The sequence below is a fragment of the Cupressus sempervirens genome, chromosome 5, assembly GCF_028749045.1.
Source record: "Cupressus sempervirens isolate cs-2001-9-10 chromosome 5, ASM2874904v1, whole genome shotgun sequence".
Classification (NCBI taxonomy): domain Eukaryota; kingdom Viridiplantae; phylum Streptophyta; class Pinopsida; order Cupressales; family Cupressaceae; genus Cupressus; species Cupressus sempervirens.
Window position 1 is genome coordinate 340498475 of NC_143122.1, and position 23019 is coordinate 340521493.

Sequence of the window (23019 nt, forward strand, 5' to 3'; positions counted from 1 at the left end):
ATACAATCATTTATTGAACAAAGTAGATGGAATGTTAAAAGCTAGAACTGCTGTAAACCATAATGTTATGATAGAACTCTTGAAATGTACTGGACCTGTAGAATGGCCGATGCAGAATATAACCACATACAGTTATCTGAGCAGACTAACAATAAAGTCTGAGGTGTATCAGCACGTGAGGCATTAATTTGTTCCAAACGAATTGATTGTTTAGCCGGCTCCACTTTGTCATTCCTATTTCCATTTGCATGATTGATATCTGGTTCTGCATTTCATTGTCACAATATAAACAGCTTAAGTTATATAAGGTAGTCTTGTTTGGGCATAACATTTGATCTCAAGTTTGTAGAGATTCTTTACCCACTGAGTTCCATGTATTTTGCTTCTAGCAATACATGTAAAAAAAAAAAACATCAAATGCCTTCATCTTTATATAATACAGAAAATCAGATATCATGAATAACTAGTTGTTACAGAAACAAACCTAAAACATGCATGAATATTGCAGTAGATGGGTTCTTAGGTCGCAGAGTAGATGAATTGAGACTCTCTCCTGTTTCTCCATTGAGAGCTACCACTGATGCATCTCTTGCCACTACAAATAAAATTAATGTTGTTGAACTGTGAAGCATGCAGTTTTCAAACTGTAGAGCACATATACTTGGAGAAGATCCAGAGAAGTAACATTTATGTGATAATACATTGCATGATTTTGTATCAATGACTGAAACCTGCAAGTAAATGGAATTGTTCTTGAAAGAATCACAAAACAGTTTTGAAAGTGAATGTCTACATAAGCATATTTAACTAACAAAGCTTTGGGCTGTAAGAATAAAGACACTTTGAGCATATCCTAGGAGTACTTAAAAAAGCATATAGAAATTCTTAGTAAAGCCTAAAAGGCACCATGGCATTTTTTTATCTAAGATGGTAAGTTTGACATACCAAGCCTTCTTGGCAGCCAGCAGCAACACGTGTAGAAGACCTGTCAATAGAGATGCAGCAAATCTTAGACTTATGAACTTTAAGTACCCCAATTTTTTGAAACCCTGTAGCAATGTCCAAGGAAGCTCCTGTGCATCAGAAATGAATATTATGATTATGCAGAGGTCATTTGGGATATATTTGTTGCAACTATAAGGCCTAGAAACACGAGATACTTCACCTATGTCTAAGGAACTGCAAAAATATTCAACAAAGTAATCTTATAGAAAAACCAGGATGTTTAAGATTTGAACTTCTCTCATAAGTCTTTCCCTCAAAATCAGATTGTTGAAAGTGGAGGCAAACAAAGCTGCTAGCAAGAGAAGATTCAAGCAAGATCATTGTTGACATGGGTTTCTTAAAACAAGCTCTTGAATTAATAGGATACCATAGAGAGTGCTATGGGCTTTCTGGGGCAGCTAAATTATTCTGGCAATGAAAAAAACAGTGTCACCTTTCCTTACTGAAGGCTGTGTTTCAGTTGTGAAGTTATTCTGGAAGAATGATTCTCTTTCTTTTATTGTATTTTTAATAGAAAATATCTGTTTCTTTTACTGTAAAATCAGTTTTTGTTGTTTCTATTGTTCTGTTGATTGGTTGGAATGGTTTGTTCATGCCATCTCATATGCATTCCTTCCACTAGTAATTGCCAAAATAGCAAAATGAAATGGATTCATGTTAAATTAGGAGTCTTTCTCTTTCTGCCCCTCTAATGTATTGGTAACACTAGGTAAAAAAATCATTTTCATCATCAATGCCAACTCCGGCACGATTATTTTCACACAAACATTAGATAACCAATCACCAGCCTCATTGCTGAACCTGCTTATGAAAATTCTTCCTTTTATGCACTCTTAGACATATAAGAGGGAGAAAGATTCAATGATATGACTAATAAGTCAATGCAACTAAGGTTGATTTCTAATATTTATGGCCTTTTAATAAACACAAAGTCAAACTCCCATGGAAACTCGGATTGGTTCAACAAGTTTGGAATTTTATCTAATGAGGAACCTATGTAATAAATGAACTTAGAGTCACAGATAGTATATAACAGATGTGATATTGGGTATGACTGATACTTTTGGACAAGCATGCATAAACCATTTGACTGACCATGTTGGGTTTTTAAAGACCTTAATATTATTTGAATCTTTATATTATTCTCTTCTTTATATTTATAAATTTGGATGTTGTGCCTACTATCTTTTCACCAGATATTATAACAGCATTATTATACTCCATAATGTCAGGTTGTCAACTGAACTACAGACAGTTGTCAAAAGTTGGTTAAATGAATATTCATTCATTAGTTTATTTATTCACTACTAATAGTCTGCTGTCTAACAATATCGTTTTCATTCCTGCTAACTTACCTTGATGACTTGAACTCTTGTTCAGATGGCGGTCAACTTTCTGATGCTCAGGGACAATCTTGTAAATTTGAACCTGGAAAGAAAATACAAAAATTAAGAACTGGAAATTAATAAATGATGAATAGCCAAGGTACCAAGTGTAACCTTTTTTCTAAGAACCCATCTCCATGATTAGTTGGTCACGAGTTCCTTCTAATGGAATATAATTTTTTTTTTCTTACATCAAAAGGTGGCTACTAAACAATGAAAAGATTCCATTTATTTTGATGGATTCTAAGTGAGAAGCAGTCTTTACCATTCCATGTTGATCACCGGTAACAAGTAAACGGGAGACAGGACAGAAATCTATGGCTGTAACTGCACAACCATTTACAGTAGCTTCTACATCACTCTGCACATTGTAACACATTAAATATAGAACTGGAAATTGACATACTTCACAGGTTTAAAATGTTTATTTTTTCACATTTTCTGAGCATGCTAGCCATCTGAAGGATAAACAAGGTAAAACACAATGAGAAGAAAGAGACTTTTTGATTGTAAGAATATTTACCCGAGTTTTAATGGAAAGCAGTAAAAACATGAGAGGAGATGATGCATCCCACACATTGACCATTCCATTACTATGTCCAGTTATATACAGACTCCTGATCTTCATTAATCCATCAAAATATGTAGAATAAGGATTATTATCCACTGTAGATTGTTTTGTTGCTACTAGTAATGTTGGTGGGAAAAGTTGTTTTGATACTCTTCGAAGCTGGATTTCAATAAAAAAATTGAAATATTAGGTTAGCCAAAATATTTTGTAAATCTTAAATTATCAAGTATAGCAACCATAGTGTTGTGGCTTGAGGAGAACAGGGAAGTACTTGGCAAAGTCATGAGTTGAGGCAGTCTAGGATAGTTATCACTAAGTCTACCAAAAAGTTTAGGAAAAGCAGAAAATAATAAAACATAAGGAAAGAGAAATTACAACAAAACATATGTATTATACATACATACATACATACATACATACATATATATATATATGTATGTATGTATGTATGTATATATATCTCTGTGTGTGTGTGTGTGTGTGTGTGTGTATGTATATATATCTATGTATATATATATTGCATTTTATGAAATTTTGAGTTTTGATCAATCTTTTTGGCCAAGTTCAAGTTTGACTCAAAGTCAAATACAGGTTGCTCAGTGCTCACTGAGTTCAAGTCTCAACACTATGGTTTCAACATTATGCAATGTATCTAGAGATTTCAAGAGATTACCTGTGATAAAGCATGAGAAGACTCAATATTATTTGGAATTGTAACAAGTTTTGTAGCTGTTATATTAGACTCTGCAAATGGTGCTTTGATCATAATGGGCTTAGGAAGAGAAAGCAATGAATTGCATTCCGCATCGATCAGTCGCTTTTCAACTTCAGAATCATCATAAGCATATAGATGACTTTCTTGTGATAAAACCAAAATAGACACCCCAGAACCATTGCCTTTTGAATGCATTCTTGAGAGTATTGTCATCTCCATTACAGGGTCTGGCAATACAAGCTCCAATTCACAGTGTTTAGTTTTACTCTCTCCTAGACCAATCTGGAGACGAATAACCTGCCAAGCAAACAAATAATGTTACTAGCAACAAGTAATATAAAAAACTGATTGCTTTCATTAACACTTCTAATTTTTTGTTATGGTAATTGGTGAAACTAAATATAACTGATATTGTGTTCCAAAATAAGTAATAGGAAGGATTCAGTAAAAGTAGCCAATATACCCATAACCCTCACTCCCTCTAGCTCCAAGAAAAAGAGAAACGAAAAAATCTTTTTGAAGAAAGATGGCTCATAAGAATGTCTCCTAAGCAGGATGCAGTTCTACATGATTAGGGAAGGAACATCTTGTGAGGGATCCATCTTCAATGAGATTAGAGAGGCCAGATTTTGCAGCAGGCTGTCCCTCTTTCCGAGGGATAAGAATCACTGCAGTTATTGAAAATCAAATAATTATCATTCTCACTATCTTTTCAATAAAATTGTAACAGATTTGTTGTTCTATGTTATAGGGTAAGCAACTTGGTCAAACAGGAAATGAAATGTATCAGTTTGTCATAGAACCCAACATTACACAGAGAGGAGAGTCATGATATTCACTAAAAGCTTTCTGATGCTTTGAGGAATTACCTTTCATTTTTAACAATGCCATTGTAGTTGCATGTTTATTGCATAGACTCGTCAAAGAAATACTTAAAGCCAAATCTACTTGTCAAATTATGTAGCACAAAATCTCCTTGTTATCTCTCCAAGCTATGTACATTCTTATCTCTATTTTTATCTAGAGCGTTGCTTTTACTATGAATGATTCTCCATATATATAATCTAACTATTTTATGGATGGAAGTTGAGGAATTGTAATGGAAAATATGTGATTATGTTGGATGCATGGTCATCCTAAAAGGCTTTTACAAAGTCACTGTAAAAGAGCATCATTAAATGAGGGAATAGTTTCAGAACAAAGAGACCAGGTTGATCCATCCTCAGGCATAAGACCAAACAGATATCTTTTAAAAAGCATTCAATAAAGATTAGTTTAAAGAGTTTACAGACCTGTAGCATGTAACACAAATATCAAAGAGGTGTTAAGATGTAATGTTTATTTAGCTATAAAAAGTTATTTTGGTGATGGTAACAAATTTTTGTGATAAAGTCATATAAGGTAGTTAAAGGTTAGGTCCACTACTACCTAACCATCTTCTTTCTGTCAGAACATCAATGCCCGGGCTTCTATTGCTATTCAGTACAAATTCGAATAAACTTGTGTCTGCTTCAATTTCCTCTCATCTGACACAGGATAACCTTCGGTAAGTCCTTGAATAGTGTTTATGACTTAAGTTTAATTGACGCTAACATGGGGTCAACATCCATGGAAGGATTAAGTTGGTGTCCCTAGGATGTGGGCTTTTACAGCCATTCTGTCTGCTATTGGGTAACTACATTTTCCTTGTTGCTTAAGTAGAAATATATCTGTATGGATTATATTTTGAAATAATAAATGAGCCCACACATAATATTGCTAGCCTCTATTAATCTATAGGTGCATCCTATTTGAGTTTCATTTGCTATAATATAAGACAGCAGTACATTAAAGATAAACAAGAAATATACATAACAAACTCAGAAAATGGAGAGGATGAAAGCAACTCTAATAGTTAAAATAGAGTCCAAGAAGGATTTTATCGAATGGATAATGGGTACTTTGATGGATTGGTACTTATTTAAATTACTCGAAATTTGTACTAGTACCATATGGAAATTTGCTTCAGCACCAATAAGTGGTAAATATTGAATCAGATGTTTAAAATGCCACAGCCATTTAAAATCCTATCATATTTATGTTATATTATACCAAAGTATCAAACCTGGCCCTTACAATACTCCATGTAGCTTATCATTCATTAGATAGGACATATATTTATGCAATAGAATACAACTCAAAGGTGAGAGCAATACCCAAATCACACTAGAAGATTTGGAATCAACACCTCCATAGATATAGAGATGACTATAGTTATCATTCCTTGAATGCCATTTGATTGAAAGTATGGCCATTTTCCTCTTGCTACTGAAAAACTGTAATTTAGAGATTGATGAAGTTTTAGAATCACATGATTCCAAACTTTTAATAGTAGGGTTGGATTTCAGCTTTGATATTGTTGGCACACTCCACAACCAAATGCCTCCATTGGTGTAGCCAATCGCTATCCTAGTCCCATTAGAGCATGTCCAACATGCAGACGATATGTTTTCCTCTTTTGCAAGATCTTCATTGCCTCCTCTTGCAAGAACCTTGCTCTCTGGAATGCCCCACAAAATAAGTAAACCATTTTTAAGGATGATGAGAACCCTACATGACATGCAAAAAAGGTGTCAATTACATGATAAATCCACACTTAATCTACTATAAAAAAAACTATGATATGAATTTATAGTCAAGCTTACCCTGATAGGAAAAGAAAACTCCCAACAACAATTAAAAGCATATTATGCTTCCTGCTCTATCCCTTTTAGGCTTAATTTGACACAATCTAAATTTACTAAAACAACAGATACGAGATACTCAACAAGCATGTTGCACCTTAAATTACCAACTTAATTCAAATAACACATTCCATTAATTTTTTAATCTATTTCCTACTTCCTATATTTAAGATGACATCATCTTTGCACAATCACACACACAAAAATATACATACATTGACAAAGTCGATGGGAATGATTGCAAACCATCTCTCACTTTAGCTCTAAACATCTTTCTTCTTATAGAAATAAGACAATTGTCAACTGGGGGGAGTGATCTTGGGATCAAAGGCCAAAGATTGCTACATAGTATTTAATTTAGGGCATAGAGACCAGAATTGTCACACCTCTATGCTATTAGGTTTCAATTTGTCTTTTAGTAGAGATTCTAAGATAGATCTAAACTTACCTAAACCTAAGTTCAATTTATCCTAGACTAAGAAGTAAAACATTATACAAAAAAAGGCATATTATTATAGATTCATTGATAAATAAACATGACTAAGTTCTTATTTTTTCATCTTGGATCATGTTCATTACGCGATTATTAGCACTCATGACTTGAACACAGTTTTTTTGGATACTTAAGGATGAAACCATAATTGAAAAATTCATGGAGGCCTTAAAAAATAATTAGCAAAATACTTTTGGCAAAAACTTGAAAAAACTTGGCAACTTAAAAAAATTGTCATGTCCTCCTCTGCACCTTAAAACTAAATTTGACCCTTAGCCTATTCCTATATTTCAATAGGCTAAAGGTGGACAAACTTAGAATGTCATGGAGGCCCAATTAGAAAACATTGTTCCATCCTTTTCTCTTAGCAGGCTTCCTTATTTTAGACAAGGCTTTGTTTGTCTCATTCTTAATGGCCTGTGGCGCCATTGGCTTTGGCGTGACTCTTTAGGCTAGCCAGTGGCCTATGTGGCACTTTTCCTCTATTAAATGTGTGTTAGTGACCTAATAGTTACTCATGACTTCGTCAATAATGATCATCCCATTCTGTGCATGATGAGCCTTTTGTAATGATTGTGACTCTCCGACCAACAAGCTTTTATATGGAGGGACAAGCACAAAACATGCATGCATGAGAAGATCAAAACAATTTACTATGTTTTGGGAATTCCTTTTGAAGCAAACTATCCTTCTATGCCTAAGCTTTCCTAAGGAGGTCAATCCTATAGGAAAAGCAAACTAGACGTAGCCCCAGTTGACATCGAGTCTACCATTAGACTTGACAATTACTATTGTAGAGTTAATAAGTAGGAGATAATTTCCACATGGAGTCAAATAGTGATATTGTTATTAGGATTTAACTGTGTGAATTTGAGTCAAAATCATTGACCCATGTTTCATGAGTTTTGATTCCCAGGGAAGTCCTGGTGCTTCACCCCTGTGAGCATCACCTAGATCCAATGAGTGCTAAGTGTTCCATGTATTCTCATGAGAGATGGATTCATGTTTAATCAAAATTCATGAAACATGGGTCAATGAGTTTGACTCAAAATCACACAGTTAAATCTTGATAGCAATATCACTGTTGTAGAGTTCTTGAGGATTATGAGGTTGTTCCAAACATTAAAGGAGATTGAGCTTCAACCTTGAATGGCACGATGAGCTTGTGACTTCAATGGTTAGCAATTGGAAGGTTGGAGGCAAGCATTTACAGGAGGCAATTTGCAGAATTTGTTTGAAGTATCAAGCAACTATACATTTACACAATTCGGAGGAGTGGGCACTATAGACACTCTTAATGCTGGTTACAACAATGGTCATAACCATTTACATAGTGATTGTAGGAATCCTACCTCCTTTCACGCATTCTCCACGAAAGTGTTTGGTGGTTATCGTGTTGTTATTAATATTTTGGCACCAATACTGATTGGACGTGTATATCAACACCAAACTTTGGGAAGCGAACATTTCATGTTTGATCTTTACTAAACCAATCTATATTAGTAATGTCAAGTATTATCCATGGAAACCATGAAGTGTCTCATAAACTATGGGGAGCTTTAACCTCTGAATGTTAGACGCTTTTAAGAAAGGAAGGCTTCGATGAATAATAAAATTAGTAGATTTTGTGAAATTTAATAACTTCTCTATCATCAACATATCCTATCATCACCTACTAAGCTTGTATGTAGAATATCTAGACACTTCATATTGAGACTGTAGGGAAGAAGTTAGAAATAAAATGTAATGCCCCCTTTTCTAGGACATTAGAAATGTTAAAGGTGTATTATATATATTATAAAAATTGACTTGGAGAGCATGGACCCAAAATATAAAGGTCAATTTAATATTATAAAGTGGGCAAAAAGGACAAGAAGAGATAAGACGAAAAGCCAGGAGGGAAGTCGAAGAGTCACAACTGTGAGGACAAAGGTAGAAGAGACTTTCATTTGGGCATGCTTGGATTTATTATTCAAATTTCAGTTCTCTCTTAGGAGAGTAATCAGAAAGCTTCAGCTTTCAGCTAGCATGAGGACGTAGCACTCATGCCAGCAAACAGTGGACGCAAACCCATTGTCCTTGGAGATGTCACATTAGGTGTCTTGCATGTGCTTACAAGTTTTTTTCTTAAGTTTTCCAATCTGACTGTGAAGCTGAATTTAGGATTGGATTTTGGAAGTCAGTTATTTTATTGTTATTGTATAATGCAATAACCTTGTTTTAAGGAGTTGTATGTGAGTTTACTAACTTTATGTTGTTGGTTTGTAATGCATTTTATATGCTTGAATTCCTGAACATTATTTGGACAAGAACGAATTTTTATCTTATGGAGAATCTTTTGGTTTTATTATTGTACCGTATTACATCTACCTATGTTTGAGTTTTGAATACTATATTCAAGAAGGTTGGATAAATATCTGTTGGAGTTTCTACTAGTTTCGATTAATACATCTGCATATGTTTAGTTTTGAATATATTTTGGGTTAGAACGAGTAAATATCTGGTTTGGGATATTTCAGTGGTGTCAGAGCTAAAAATCTTACCATATTGTGGAGTTTATTCAGAAAAAAGATTATAAATTTATATTAGAGATTTCATAGAAGAATTTATCAGATAAATTTAATGGTTAGAATTTGAGAACAACTCATTTGAAAATTTGACTTGCTATTCTGAGAAAAGATACTTTCCAATTGAAGCTAGGAAGAAATAAAGTAACGATTTGTGGGGCTTCCATATAAGTGAATGATTTTAATCTGTCAACTTCATATCTTGGTTGAGTCTGTAAAATTCATAATTAGGAGAGACGATTCATTTTCATTGGAAGGACATTGGTAGGCATTCAAGGAGTGCAAGATTATTTCAGACAAGTTAGTAATTGGCTAGAGATTTTGGACCCCATCAAAACTTGGTGGACTTATTAGTTGGCATGAGGATTATTGCAACCAAGGACCATAGCCAATAAAATATATAATTTGAGATCTAAAGTCGAGTTGGAAGTTGAGGACATCTGTAAATGGGGTAGATTAATATGTGACTAGGGAAAGTATATGGTTGGAACTAGAATTTTCCTTGTTGGAACTACAAGCGCCTAGGAAGTGAAGACCACAACGAACGAAGTTGCCATCCATGAGAATGTAACCGATGGTGGATGAGTATCAAATATCACCACTAGAGAGCCATCAAAGAATAACAAACAAATATTGCCGTTTAAAGAGACTTCTCGTAACTGCAAGAGAGACGTCCACTCTTCAAAAAGACACTCGAAAAAAAATTAAAAAATCAACAATGCTCTAAAGGTAACTATATATGCCATTTCTTGCCATCAGATCGAAGTGGAGAAGAGTTTGTGTCAACAAGAAACAATTTCTTTCTCTGCCAAGTATAGTGAAGGTGGTGGTTCATTTGGATTGATTCGAGGAAGTAACACAGTCATCTCCTACAACTTGTGCAATGCTTGAATAGTTTGATAGCCTCCAGAAACAAGTCGATTTCTTTTGGGCATGCCTCTCATTTCTTTCCACAGACATTACATTTTTGGATTCCAACAGGTAGGAGTAGTAGACGAAGAAGTCATTGGCAAATTATCATTCCATTGGCATCATTATTTGCACAATAAATCTTCAAATTTTAATTTCCATGGAGTTACTCAGGTTTGGGAAGGGACGTAGTAGGAGTTTCGGAAGGTCTTATTTAATATTGGCAAACAATGTGTGGAATATTTGGAGTCATGCAAGTGATAGTGAAGGGCGTTTTAATCTAAAGGAGTACCACAAAAGATTGAAATATTTGGAGTGAATACTTCAAAAACTATAGTTGCGTGATGGAAATCTTGTAACAATCACAATATAGGTGTAGATTCCAGTCGTAGAAGGAGACCATCGTGAGCTAATTGGAGGTCATAGGATTGGTCTATTTTCCCAAGTAGGAACTTGTAACGTCAAAGTTGAATAGAAGAACCATTACCCTAGGTGTCATGAAACAGATATTGCAAAGTTGGGCCAAAAGGGAATTGTTGTAAGGTGACAGTGGGAACAACTTGTAACTATTATTGTCAGGCTCCATTTAAGTTGGGCAAATAATCAATTTTACGTGGATTTGTGGGGTAGTTTGAAAAGGAATTACATGCTGATTCACCTTCCTATTCTTTGCATCACGCATGCTGAATTTTGGACTGGAGCATTACGTGAATTGAAGAGACCAAGGGTGTTCACAAAGGTACCAAATTTGTGTGAATTACAAGAAGGGAGAAAATTCAATAAAGGAGATTCGATTTGGATGAACAACAGATAGATACTTGGATTGCGGACAGAATCACTCATCGTTATTAGACCATAGGATTGCATGGTGAAAGTGTATTTGCAATCGTGGAGAATGGCTACGAGTGAGAATGGAGGAATCACATGGTTTGGACAATGGGTATGATGAATGAAATGCTTGCGTGCAAGTTCACCAGTAGAGGAAAAGAGATTAATGATGGTGTGATAGGGCTTAGGAGTTACTGACAATAATAGAAAATCATTTCTAAACATCTCTATCAGAAGTCATTTTGGTTGTCGTGAATTTTATCTTCAAAGGGTGATGTGAATGAGAGGATATTCATACCTATAGAGGGTAGAGTATCGCTACAAGGTTATGCCAGAATGCTAGAAACAAGAATTTGCAAGATGCATGCATTGGGTGTCTCAACATATAGAAACCTCTAATTCCAAGTATAAATCATGAAATATATGTCAATGCATTCATAATTGTCAATATATGTTGTGGATCAACATTGATCACAAACTTATAAGGATCCAATCTACAACAACAAATGTACATTGGATTAAGAACACAATGCATCAAATCTTAGACAACATGTCTATTTCCAAAGCAAGCTTATAACACATAAAAAGATAAAAATATGCTTCACTTATTACAATCACAGTGAAAGTTAAAGGGTGAGAAAGAGAAGACCAAAAGAAGGGTTTATAGCATCCAAAAGAATTAAAACAGCCAATATAACCCAATATTGGAGGGTTGCGAACTAAAGCCTTACAAAAGAAAGCTAAATAAAGTCTAGAGGTACAATGAGCACAATGAAGATTAGAGGATCATAGCTGATTAAATAAGCAGTAATTTCAAGCATCAAAAGTATATGGACACTAAACAAAGTTACCATAATATTAAATGGCATTTCAATACAGAGATGACAATCAAGATAGTTGAATTATTTGATAAAAAAAAAGAGAGCAAATTCTGGGGCAAGATGTAGCTGCGCATCAGACTAACAATAAGAGGATAACATCATTCAACAATGGGAAAAGATTTGGATAAAATCAGGAAGGGTAATATGAAGCCACAAAAACAGTTAACCCAAAATTTTGAATCTAATATAAGAGCAAAAATACTCGACATTTATAGAGAGTATAGAGAACTTCCTACCCGAATCCAAAATGACTTACCGTTCAACGAATACTTGGAGCTTCATCTAGAGCAGCAAAATAAGATGGATATGGCAAAAAGAAAGTACTTTGAATTGGTTCAGGACCTCTTTGAAAAAGTCCAGTGCAAAAATTTGTATGAAGAACTTCCAACAAGCCAAAATCATTTAATGGAGGATCTTGAAAAAGAAGAACAATCAACTACCATTGATTTGCAGCCTTCCTGAGATCACGCAAAAGCTGTTACACAAGGTGCAACTTTCTTCATTGGTGAATTGGAGGTTAGGTTTGATAGGTAGACTAATGAGATAGGTTGCACTCGAGGTAATAGTAGGTCAGGGTCCTTGTATGAGGAGCCCTTATATGCAAATGATAATATGGCAACACTTGGACCTTTGCATACAAATCAAGAGAACAAGGGGAAGAATACCTATGATTTTGAGAGAGGTGAAGATGGTTGAGAATCTCTACAGGAAGGTTCAAAAGGGAGTGGAAGAAGATTGGCTTGCTTCTGATTTGCAAATGATCAAGATGGCTCTTGAAACTATGAAATCAGATTATTTGTATTTGCTTTCCGAAAGGGATAACATCCTTAAGGTTGTTGAAATGCATGTTGATCAGCTGAAAAAAGAAAGGAATGAGATTATGGAACTCAATAGAGAGCTTATGGATACTCATGAAGCATTAGATGATGCTCGATTTTCCCTTCAGGAAGCATAAAATCAGATTAGGATCACAAATCACTCTCAAGAACATGAGGATAAAGAGAGGTAGGAGTTTTTCCATGAAGTAATTGATGAACTTGATAGCATTGGGCAGACATATGACTTGGACAGCTATCCCAAACGATCAAGTGCAAAAACTTTAGATCACATTTAGATTGTAGATAACTCTTTGTTTGAAGTAGATGTTGATTGGACTTCCGATAATCCCCTTTTTGTGATAAACGAGGGAACTCTTTTGATTGCCAAGAAGAGGATGATTTTGATTTCATAATATTGGAACCTGGTATAGCTCCTAGCATCAAGTCTTGGTCACGGATGGAAGTGGTGCATTAACTACCATTGTTTATCATTGGATCAGTCTAAATAGGGTTTCCAATTTCACATCATACAGGAGTCGATTGGATTACATACATCAGCCTTTGGGTACATTTTGGTGTAGTTTTGATGAGAGTTATGTTTCAATCTCAAGGAACAGTTTTTCAGCTTCATTCTTATTCATAGTACCTATGTACCCAAAGGTTCTCTAGATTGATGACGACAGTATGGTATTTAATGCACCTTGGGTGTTACTTTCAGTTTTTGAGCGGCTTGTTTCTTACATCATCCATTTAGGCTGAGTTGTTACCATCTACTGGGTTATGCATAGTTCATTGATACATCTTTATCTTATCATATTGACTACTTATGACAACAGGGTTTGGGATCTAGGTGTTCATCGTATGTACCTATGGCTTGTTGAGGACTTGGTTGTAATCCTATTCAGTTTGAGGATAGATGTAGTGATACTCAGAATTGTATAGCTTACAGGTGTAGTGTTTTTCATAAAATTATATGGGATCCAGGGACTTGGTTGACAGATGGTTTGCAGAGTGGCACCTTGATTCGTAGTATGGCTGGATTTGTTTTCAGTTTGAGCTATAGAGCTATTTGCAAATTCGTATGGGATCCTGGTATTGATTGCTAGAGGGCAAGCAATTTTAAGGAGGGGAGATGTGTAATGTCCCCTTTTCTAGGACATTAAAAATGTTTAAAGCATATTATATATAATATCAAAATTGACTTGGAGAGCGTGGATTCAAAATATAAAGGTCAATTTAATATTATAAAGTGGGCAAAAAGGACAAGGAAAGATAAGACAAAAAGCCAAGAGGGAAGTCGAAGAGGTATAGCTACGAGGATAAAAGGAGAAGAGACTCTTTCATTTGGGCATGCTTGGATTTATTATTCAAATTTCAGTTTTCTCTTGGGAGGGTAATCGGAAAGCTTCAGCTTTCAGCTAGTATGAGGACATAGCCCTTTGTGCCGGTAGACAATGGACGCAAACCCATTGTCCTTGGAGATGTCACATTAGGTGCCTCACATGTGCTTACAAGTTCTTTTCTTAAGTTTTCCAATCTGACTATTAAGCTGCATTTAGGATTGGATTTTGCAAGTTGGTTATTGTATTGCTATTGTATAATGCAATAACGTTGTTTTAAGGAGTTATATGTGAGTTTACTGGTTTTATGCTGTTGGTTTGTAATGCATTTTATATGCTTGAATTCCTAAATATTATTTGGATAAGAATGGATTATTATCTTGTGTAGAATCTTCTGGCTTTATTATTGTATCATATTACATCTACCTATGTTTGAGTTTTGAATACTAAATTCAAGAAGAAGCTGGATAAATATTTGTTGGAGTTTCTACTGGTTTCGATTAATACATCTACATATGTTTAGTTTTGAATATATTTTGGGTTAAAACGAGTAAATATCTGGTTTGGGATATTTTATAAAATTAAGAAATAAACTTTCAATTACAGCCCTTTGAAAAAGAATTTGCAAAAAAACTCTTATTTGGAATTTTACAGTGGTGTCAGAGCAATGAACTTGCTGCCTAGTGGGTAACAATTTTGAATGCATCAATATAATAGGGAAACATGAAGAGTTTAAAGACCCCCACCAATACCAAAAGGTAGTCTAGTATCCAAGATTGTAGGAGTTCATTCAGTAGCTGAGAGGGCTGGAAACCAAGTCGAGGAAGCGGATAGAGAAGTGAGGGAAACATTGAGAGCCCTCAAAGAAGGACAAAACCATGTTGTTGATGTATTGCAGCAGTTTATGGAAGTACAATTTCAAATGAATACTCGGCCAAAAAGACCCCAAAGTCATTACAATGAGGGTGGTAGTGCAGCTGGAACACCACAAGGTAGGAGAGAACCCACTCGTACCACAACCAAGCCCTTGATGCCCATGATTTTTAAACATAATGAGAAAGTATAGATTATTAATGCAGAAGCAGAAATGGCTATTTCAGAAGATGTCATGACTATGCATATTGAATGGGATTTGTTTTCGGATAATGTTAAGGAAAATTTGGGCTTCATTCAATATATGTGAGAATGAAGGGAGATGGTAACAGCCACACAGGATAGAAGGCCAACAGACCCAAACAAGGATTTGAAACATGCTATGAACAAGCTTACCTTATTAGTATTTGATGGCAAAAGGAAAACTACATCCAGGGCATTGACACATAAGCTGGATAATTTCTTACATTAAAACCCATGACTGAAACTAAGGAAATCAAGTTTACTATTATGCATTTGGATGGGCCTGCTTATAATTGGTGGCATCATGGCCTTGTCACTCAAGATCATGGCATGGTTAACTCGTATCAGGAATTTAGCAGCAAGATAATAGTTAGATTTGATAGGAAGGATATAGAAGTTTACTGTAGATAGTTAGCCCAGCTTAAGCACAGTGGAGCTTTGGACACCTATATTGATGAATTTTAGGGAATATCTATTATGGTCCCTAACATGTCTAAAAATAGGAAAGTGATATTTGTGGAACGTTTAAGTGAGAGACTCAAGGGGTTTGTTAACGTGTTGCAACCCACTACTCTCCAAGATACAATGAAGATGACACTTCATCTAGATAGTTCATCAACAATAGTTCAACCCCCTAAGAATCCTTTCAAGGGGTCAAAGACCAATCTAAAATCTTCAAATCAAAACAAAGCTACTCCACCTAAAGCAGGTTTTGAGTCCAAGAATGAGCTAAGAAGGAGAAACTTGTGCTTAATAGGCAAAGAACCTTGGGGCTCATATCATAGATAACTTGGAAAATGAAAGATTCACTATATTGAGGTAGTTTCAGTTGATGAAACTAAAGGCAACAAATATGAAGATAGTGACGAGGAAGGCATTCACAAGAAGCCCCAAATCGAAGTAGCCAAGGGACAAGTTTCAGATCAGCCTCCTACGGTTGCCACTCTCTCAAGAGTAGCTATAAGCAATCTTATCCACTTAAAAGGAGTACTAAAATGGCAAAAAAAGATTTTCTTAGTGGATATAGGAGCTACATATAATTTCATTAGTGCCTCCATGGTTACAAAAAGGAAGTTACAAGTGAATGCAATTCCACCTTTTGATGTTAAGGTTTCTCATGGAGATATACTTAACTGGTCTAGGATGGTTTTATAGCTTGAGATTTCAGCTGGGTAGCTACACATTGACTGCTGATTTTTATGTAATTGAGTTAGGAGGGATGTATGCTATTTTGGGTCTACAGTCGCTCTAGACTCTTGATAGTACACCAACGATCATGATCAGAAGCTAACTGAGTTGATAAGGGAAGATCAATAGATCATACTTAGAGTCATGTCTAACATGGGTCCCAGGATTGTCTAACTTACTGGATGGAGTCCATATCGAGACATGATGATATAGTGGACAGAACATTGTTTTGTCTCTACTAAATCCATTTCAGATTTAGGACAGCAACATCAGATTGATATTCAAACAGTGCTAGATAAGCGCAAGGGTGTTTTTGGTGATATTCCTTCAGGCATACCCCCTGATCGTGACTTTGAGCATGTGATATAGTTGGAATAGGGTACAAATCCAGTCATTACTAAACTTTATCATCACCCTAGGCATTATAAGGAGGACATTGAGAGTGTTAGCCGACTGGATGGTTCCAGTGATGTTTCTGTAGCCGACGGTCCGGCGGTGTTTCTGTAGCCGACGGTCCAGCGGTATTTTGTATTCTGTAGCCGATGGTCCGGCAATGTTTCTGTAGCCGACGGTCCGGCGGTGTTTCTGTAGCCGACGGCCCGGCGGTGTTTTTGTAGCCGACAGTCTGGCGGTAAATAGTTTGTAACAGATAGAATAATTGTGACCGACAGACTCCTTCGGGAAGGTTCGGCAGTAGTATTTATATCCTGTCCGAGATCATTGTAATTCATCATTCATCTACTATTGCGAATATAATTCTGCTGTTCGTGTTCATTTTCTGTATGCGTTCATTTCCTTTTTCTGTACGGTAAACATTTGGCGCCGTTGCCTTATGAATCTGGAAGGTGGGAGGAATGCAGATTAATGCCAAATCAGCTTAACAAGGATCAGAATAAGGTGAAGGGAAAAGATGGAATCCGTACTGTGCAAGAGAATTTAATTTTGGCACAGCAAGCCGAACGCCGACGGAGATTCCAAAAGATTGCCGACGGAAATCGAAGTGCGGAGGAATTGTTGGAGGAGACTCGGCAACAGGTGGAATTGGTGGAAGAAGCACAGGAGGAGTTCTTGAATTTGTGTTCGCCGAGGGAAGAAAATTCAGACAGGAGAGCATCAACTCGCACGGCTCGCGGTGCCGACGGAGCACGAGCGTGGAGTGACCTCTTCGTCCAGGATAGACTTCCGCACGAAACAATTTCGGAGGATCCTCTGTCTTCACCAAGGGTTGCAACTGTCGACACCTCCGGTGTGGGAGTGCAGACTGCCGGTGTGGGAGTACAGATTGCCGGTGTGGGGGTGCCGACCACTGTAGGAGTGCAGACCTCCAGAGTTATGGCGGGACCCAAAGAAAAATTACCAAAATTTGAAGGCGATGGTACAGCCGACCCCCTCCGACAATGTAAGACATGTGAAACGATCTGGCGGGCAAATGGAATCACAGATGCCGACGAATGGGCCAGGCAATTTCCGGCAACCCTACGGGGTGTCGCGATTGATTGGTTTTCGAATATGGATCCGCAGAAGCTGGATACATGGGATAACATTAAAAAGGAGTTCTTGGCGGAATTTAAACTCTTACGGGATGATAATGAAATCGTAGCGAAAATTTTCAATACCAAGCAAGGGAAGCACGAAACTGTCCACGTCTATGCCAGGAGATTAAAAGACTTAGTAAACAAAATGGAAAGCAAGCCAGCGGACGGATTGCAGAAAAGGTGGTTTGTGGACAGCCTACGCTCGAAACTACGAAGGAAAATGAAAATTGTGCCACCGTCATCATATGCCGATGCTTACAACAGAGCCCTCGACCTTGAAAGTGCACAGAAGACAAAGAAGAAGAAAACCAGCTCCTCTAACTCTGATGATGATGAATCCGCTCAGGATGATAGCAGCGATGACGAAGGTAGTAACAAAAAGGTTCGTGCCTTACAGAAGGATATGGTTCGAATGATGAAGGAATTTAAAAATATGCAAAAAGAGCCCAAAGGTAATGAATTGTGGTGCACGGAATGTAAGACCAACGGTCATACTAAAGGATCGTGTCCGAAGAACCAATTCTGTGACATCTGTCAGATCATGGGCCATTTGACAAAGGACTGTCCCTTTAACATGAAGACAAGAGGATCTTCGCAGGTGTTTCTCACACAGGAGGCTTCCCCGTCGGGTAGTAGCGGAAACACGAACACTGCCGGTGCTACATCTGGAAGATACAGGAATAATAACAAAGGGCAAAATAATAACAATAATAACAATAATAATGGGAGCCGAAGTCGAACTTAGTATGATGCAAACGGACGGCCGATCGTTCAATGCCGAGTGTGTAATTTGTGGGGTCATTTTGCGCGAGATTGTACAGTGGCAAACACACCGAAATTATTATGCAGATGGTGCGGACCCGGCGATCACGAAGATTCCAAGTGTCCAAAGGCTGGAGTAAATTTGATCACTGTCGGCACGGATGTAGAGGAGGTTCTGGCAATTACACGGAGGCAAGCGGAGGAAAAGAGAAAAGTGGGGGAAGTGCAGGCGGACATTGCAAAGGCATCGTCGGTGGAAACATCTCAGTTGAAGGACATCACCTTGGCAAAGAACTTCGCAGAACAAAGCATTGTACGACAGATCTTACAAACGGAGATACCGGTCAAGATAAGTGACCTCCTTCTCACAATGCCCCAGTTACGGACGGCTATTCTGAATCATACACCGTTTTCAAAAGCACCGGAGGACACAGGAAGGAATAGTAGGGAAGTAATGACAACAGACCCAATACTGCTGGCACTCACCTCCGGACGGCATCCAGCGGTCGTTGAGATGGAGATTTTGGGAAATGTTTTGACAGAGACAATTGTTGACGGAGGGTCTGGCGTGAATGTCTTACCGGAGGATACTTGGAAGAAGTTGGGAAAACCGACGTTGTGGCCACCTGCATTTCAGTTGCTCACGGCAGACCAACATGGAATCAAACCATTGGGAATTCTGAAAGCGCAACCGGTAACAATTGGTACACAACCATTTTTATTGGATTTTGTAGTCATTCCATTAAAAAGAAAAGGCTATGATGCTATTCTGGGACGGGATTGGTTGGTGCAAGCAAAAGTAAAACATGATTGGAAACGCAATACCCTATCAATGGAGCGCGGAGGCAAAAGATTCATAATTGACCTGCACACGCAAATGGTTGGCGAGGAGGCAGCATTGTCAGATTCTGACAGTGAAGGCGAGAGTGATGATGAAGGAAAGAGGAGAATGGAACCGGATGAAAGAGTATTGAGACTTGACGGAGGATCGAATGACGACGACCTGGACTCAGTGAATGGCCTTTACCACTGGCAGATAGAAGACTACGAACTCTTTCCGAGTTGCAATATGCTAAGGGTTGACGAAGATGAGAAAAAGGAGGAAAATGAATGTCCGCAGGAATGCAAGGAAGCGGAAGAAGGAAAAGCTGCTATGGCTGAAGATGAGGGGAAGAACACATAGTTTGAACAAAAAAAAACGAAAGATTCCACTGTCCGGTACATGGTGAATAGACCGCGCGGAAAGAAAAGGTCACACTGCAGCATAAAATTAGTGGAAGGGCACCGACAGCAAGGAAATAATCCAGTTGTGCGACGACCGCAGGCACGACCGCAGGCACAGTGGGCGATGGGGGTGGCACAGAACAAATGTAAGGCGTAAGACAATCAAAATGAAATCAAAGTGGAAAAGTTTAAGGGCAGTTGGGTTGGACCATATCAGATTCGGAAGGTCGGCGACAATGGAGCGATCAGATTATCAACCCTGGATAGGCAGAAGGTACCTCTGACAGTCAACAGATCCAAATTCAAAATAAATGGTGCTAGGAAGACTCCATCGCTGTCACAAGATGGCCAACTGACTCCGTTGTCGTTGCAGAATGATGACGCCTGGAGGCAAAATGGAGGTACCTCTGTCATTTGATGTGTAAAATAAAATAAAAAAAAATTTAGAAAAAAAAATTTAGAAAAAAAAAAGTTGAAAAAAAAAAAAAAAAAGAGTCGTGGAAAAGCCCCACGGGCAGCACCTACCGGAGGCCCCGCGGGCAGCACCTGCCGGAGGCCCCGCGGGCAACACCTGCCGGAGGTCCCGCAGGCAACAGCGGTTGGAGGACCCCGCGGGCGTCGAAGTTGGAGGCCCCGCGGGCAACAGCTGTCCGCGGCCAGTGAAGTTGAAAGTTCCGCAGGTCCACGGGCAAGAGACCCCCGCGGAGTGTGAAGCCGCGGGCATAACATTTTAGAAAATCCTCGCCAGAAAGCCACCGGTGGAAGAATGGTCCGCGGGCACAAAATTTTTTCGCATCCTCCGCCAATGATAGCCGCGGGCTTACAATCATTTCCGCCAGAATTTTTAGCAGCCTCCGACGGTAAGAGAAAAGACTGCGGGCGACGACAGGAAGGCCGCAGGTAGGAGAATAATGGGTCGCAGGAAGAAAAAGAAAGGCCGCGGGGAGAAAAGAAAGGCCGCGGAGAGAACAGAAAGGCCGCAGGGAGAACAGGAAGGCCGCGGGTGATGCAGAGTCAGAGGTTCAGTACTTAAAAAAAAAAAAAAAAAAAGAAGTCGACAAAATCAAGTTGTTCAGAATGAGTGACAGATGATGCCAAAGGGAAGGGGACGCATTCGTGGTTGCCAGAAAGAGTGCAGAATCGGCAAATAATGACAGAAATGGTGTGATCCGTGCATTCCTGTGTGGGTTGCTTGAATGCATTAGTGGAGCTAATTGTTCTACCCATAGTTCCAAGACTCTCCATGCCCTAATGAGTCCTATGCTAAGTGATCCTAACTGAGTGCTAGGGGCTTGGGACTCTCCGAGAACTCCCTCTAAGTGAGACTAGAAACTGGCATTTTGCTGAGTCTTGCCCATTTTTTGTCGAATCTAGAGATGGGTCAGCCTTGGCGAGTCTTTGGTGAGTCCAAGTCTCATTTCTATGGTTCTACCTTCTATTAATAATACGAGATCAAATTTGAGGCAGTCCCCCATGTTATCTTTGATAGATTTCTTGGCCCTATCTATGACTTCATAAAGATACCCTATTGGGGTTGCTCCCCATTTACCAAGTGAAGAATTCTAACCAAGAGCTTGGACACTTACAATTAAAAAATTAAAAAAAGATTAAAGTTACAATTTAACAATCAAACACTTCAATAAAAATTATATATTCAAGTTTTGAAGTTACCTTCACATCTATTTATCTTTTTGTGCAAATAGGTTGTCAAAGACTATGCATGCAACATTCATCCTTGAGGCTTCTTCAAAAAGTTGAGTCAACCATGCTTTGCAACATACAAAAAACTGTTTCAAACCATGTGACACTTGATCTTGCCAACTATATCCCTTTGAGTATGTTCTCTCATCAAGCATAGAACCCAAGGGTGATTGTAGATGTATTTGTGATCCTCCTTGCATCCTCTACAACTATTGACACCCAATATAGTTTTCCTATCCACCAAAGGAAGGTCAAGGACACATGTTGCACAAAGTGTCCAAAAAAATGTCGTGTATTTCTCTTGGAGGATTCTACCAACCACCACATATGTCACTTCATTTTTCATTCTTATTTGCACCACATTTTTACTCCAACCTCCATGACAACTTGATCCAACATTAGAGCCAAAGTTTCAACATTTTTCACCTTGTTGGAAGAAACTGCTGATTTCAAGAAAACCACATTATTTTTTCAAGCAACCAAAAAATTAATGATAGTGCAGTTTTTGCCATCAGTCCACCCATTGCAAACAGTAGTGCAGCCAAAAAAATTCGATTCATTTCTTTGTCTTTCCAAAATTATTTGTTTCCTATCAATCACATTAATGAGCAACCTACAACTACAAAGTGAAATTAAGTCAAGAAATTTGATTGAAAAATAGCTCAAATTCAACAAAAATTAATAATTATTAATTTACAATAAAAAATTGAAAGAACGTAGATTTAATCTAAATTTTAAGACTCAACATAAGTTATCAAAACTTAAATAACAACTAGACTAACCTCCCACTTAGGTCTCCTTGAGAAAGCACTCTGTAGCTTTTGCTCAAAAATGCCAATGCGGTAAACAAATCATGGCAGTAAGGATTGTCTTCCACATTGAAAGGGATGTTGTTAAAGTACCCAAAAACAGCATATGAAATGTATGGATGCTCATGTTCCTCCTTTCACCCGATTGTCTACAATAATGGTTGTGCTCCAAGTGTGTTTTTGTGCACAAGATAATCACTTAATCAAGACAACATTGATGGTGGTGCTCTACTAGAAGTAGCTGAAATGGCAGCTGAGGTCGTGATGGTTTTACAGATACATGGGCCACAAAGAGAGCTCACACTGCTCTAAAGTGCTTCTTTTGGTTAAAGGTTGATTGGAGTACCTTGATTTAAAGGAGTTTTAGAGCCATTATCACTGAAGACAACGTGCAGCCAGCCATGGGACTGCTAATTATATTTGATTGGGACAGTATGTTAATTATTTCT

General features: G+C 37.7%; 1 protein-coding gene across 2 annotated transcripts in view; it reads right to left on the bottom strand.

Annotated features, from left to right (window-relative positions):
- DAW1 (Transducin/WD40 repeat-like superfamily protein) overlaps window positions 1–23019 on the bottom strand; it is a 308544-nt gene that overhangs the window by 136409 nt on the left and 149116 nt on the right. For both annotated transcript variants that reach the window (XM_089830229.1, XM_089830230.1), the window contains 8 exons: window positions 5872–6265; window positions 3635–3973; window positions 2914–3120; window positions 2656–2751; window positions 2361–2433; window positions 946–1073; window positions 485–731; window positions 96–265 (listed from right to left, as the gene is read on the bottom strand). In XM_089830229.1, the coding sequence (XP_089686355.1) occupies window positions 96–265; window positions 485–731; window positions 946–1073; window positions 2361–2433; window positions 2656–2751; window positions 2914–3120; window positions 3635–3973; window positions 5872–6265 (1654 nt within the window). The remainder of the gene's footprint in view (window positions 1–95; window positions 266–484; window positions 732–945; window positions 1074–2360; window positions 2434–2655; window positions 2752–2913; window positions 3121–3634; window positions 3974–5871; window positions 6266–23019) is intronic.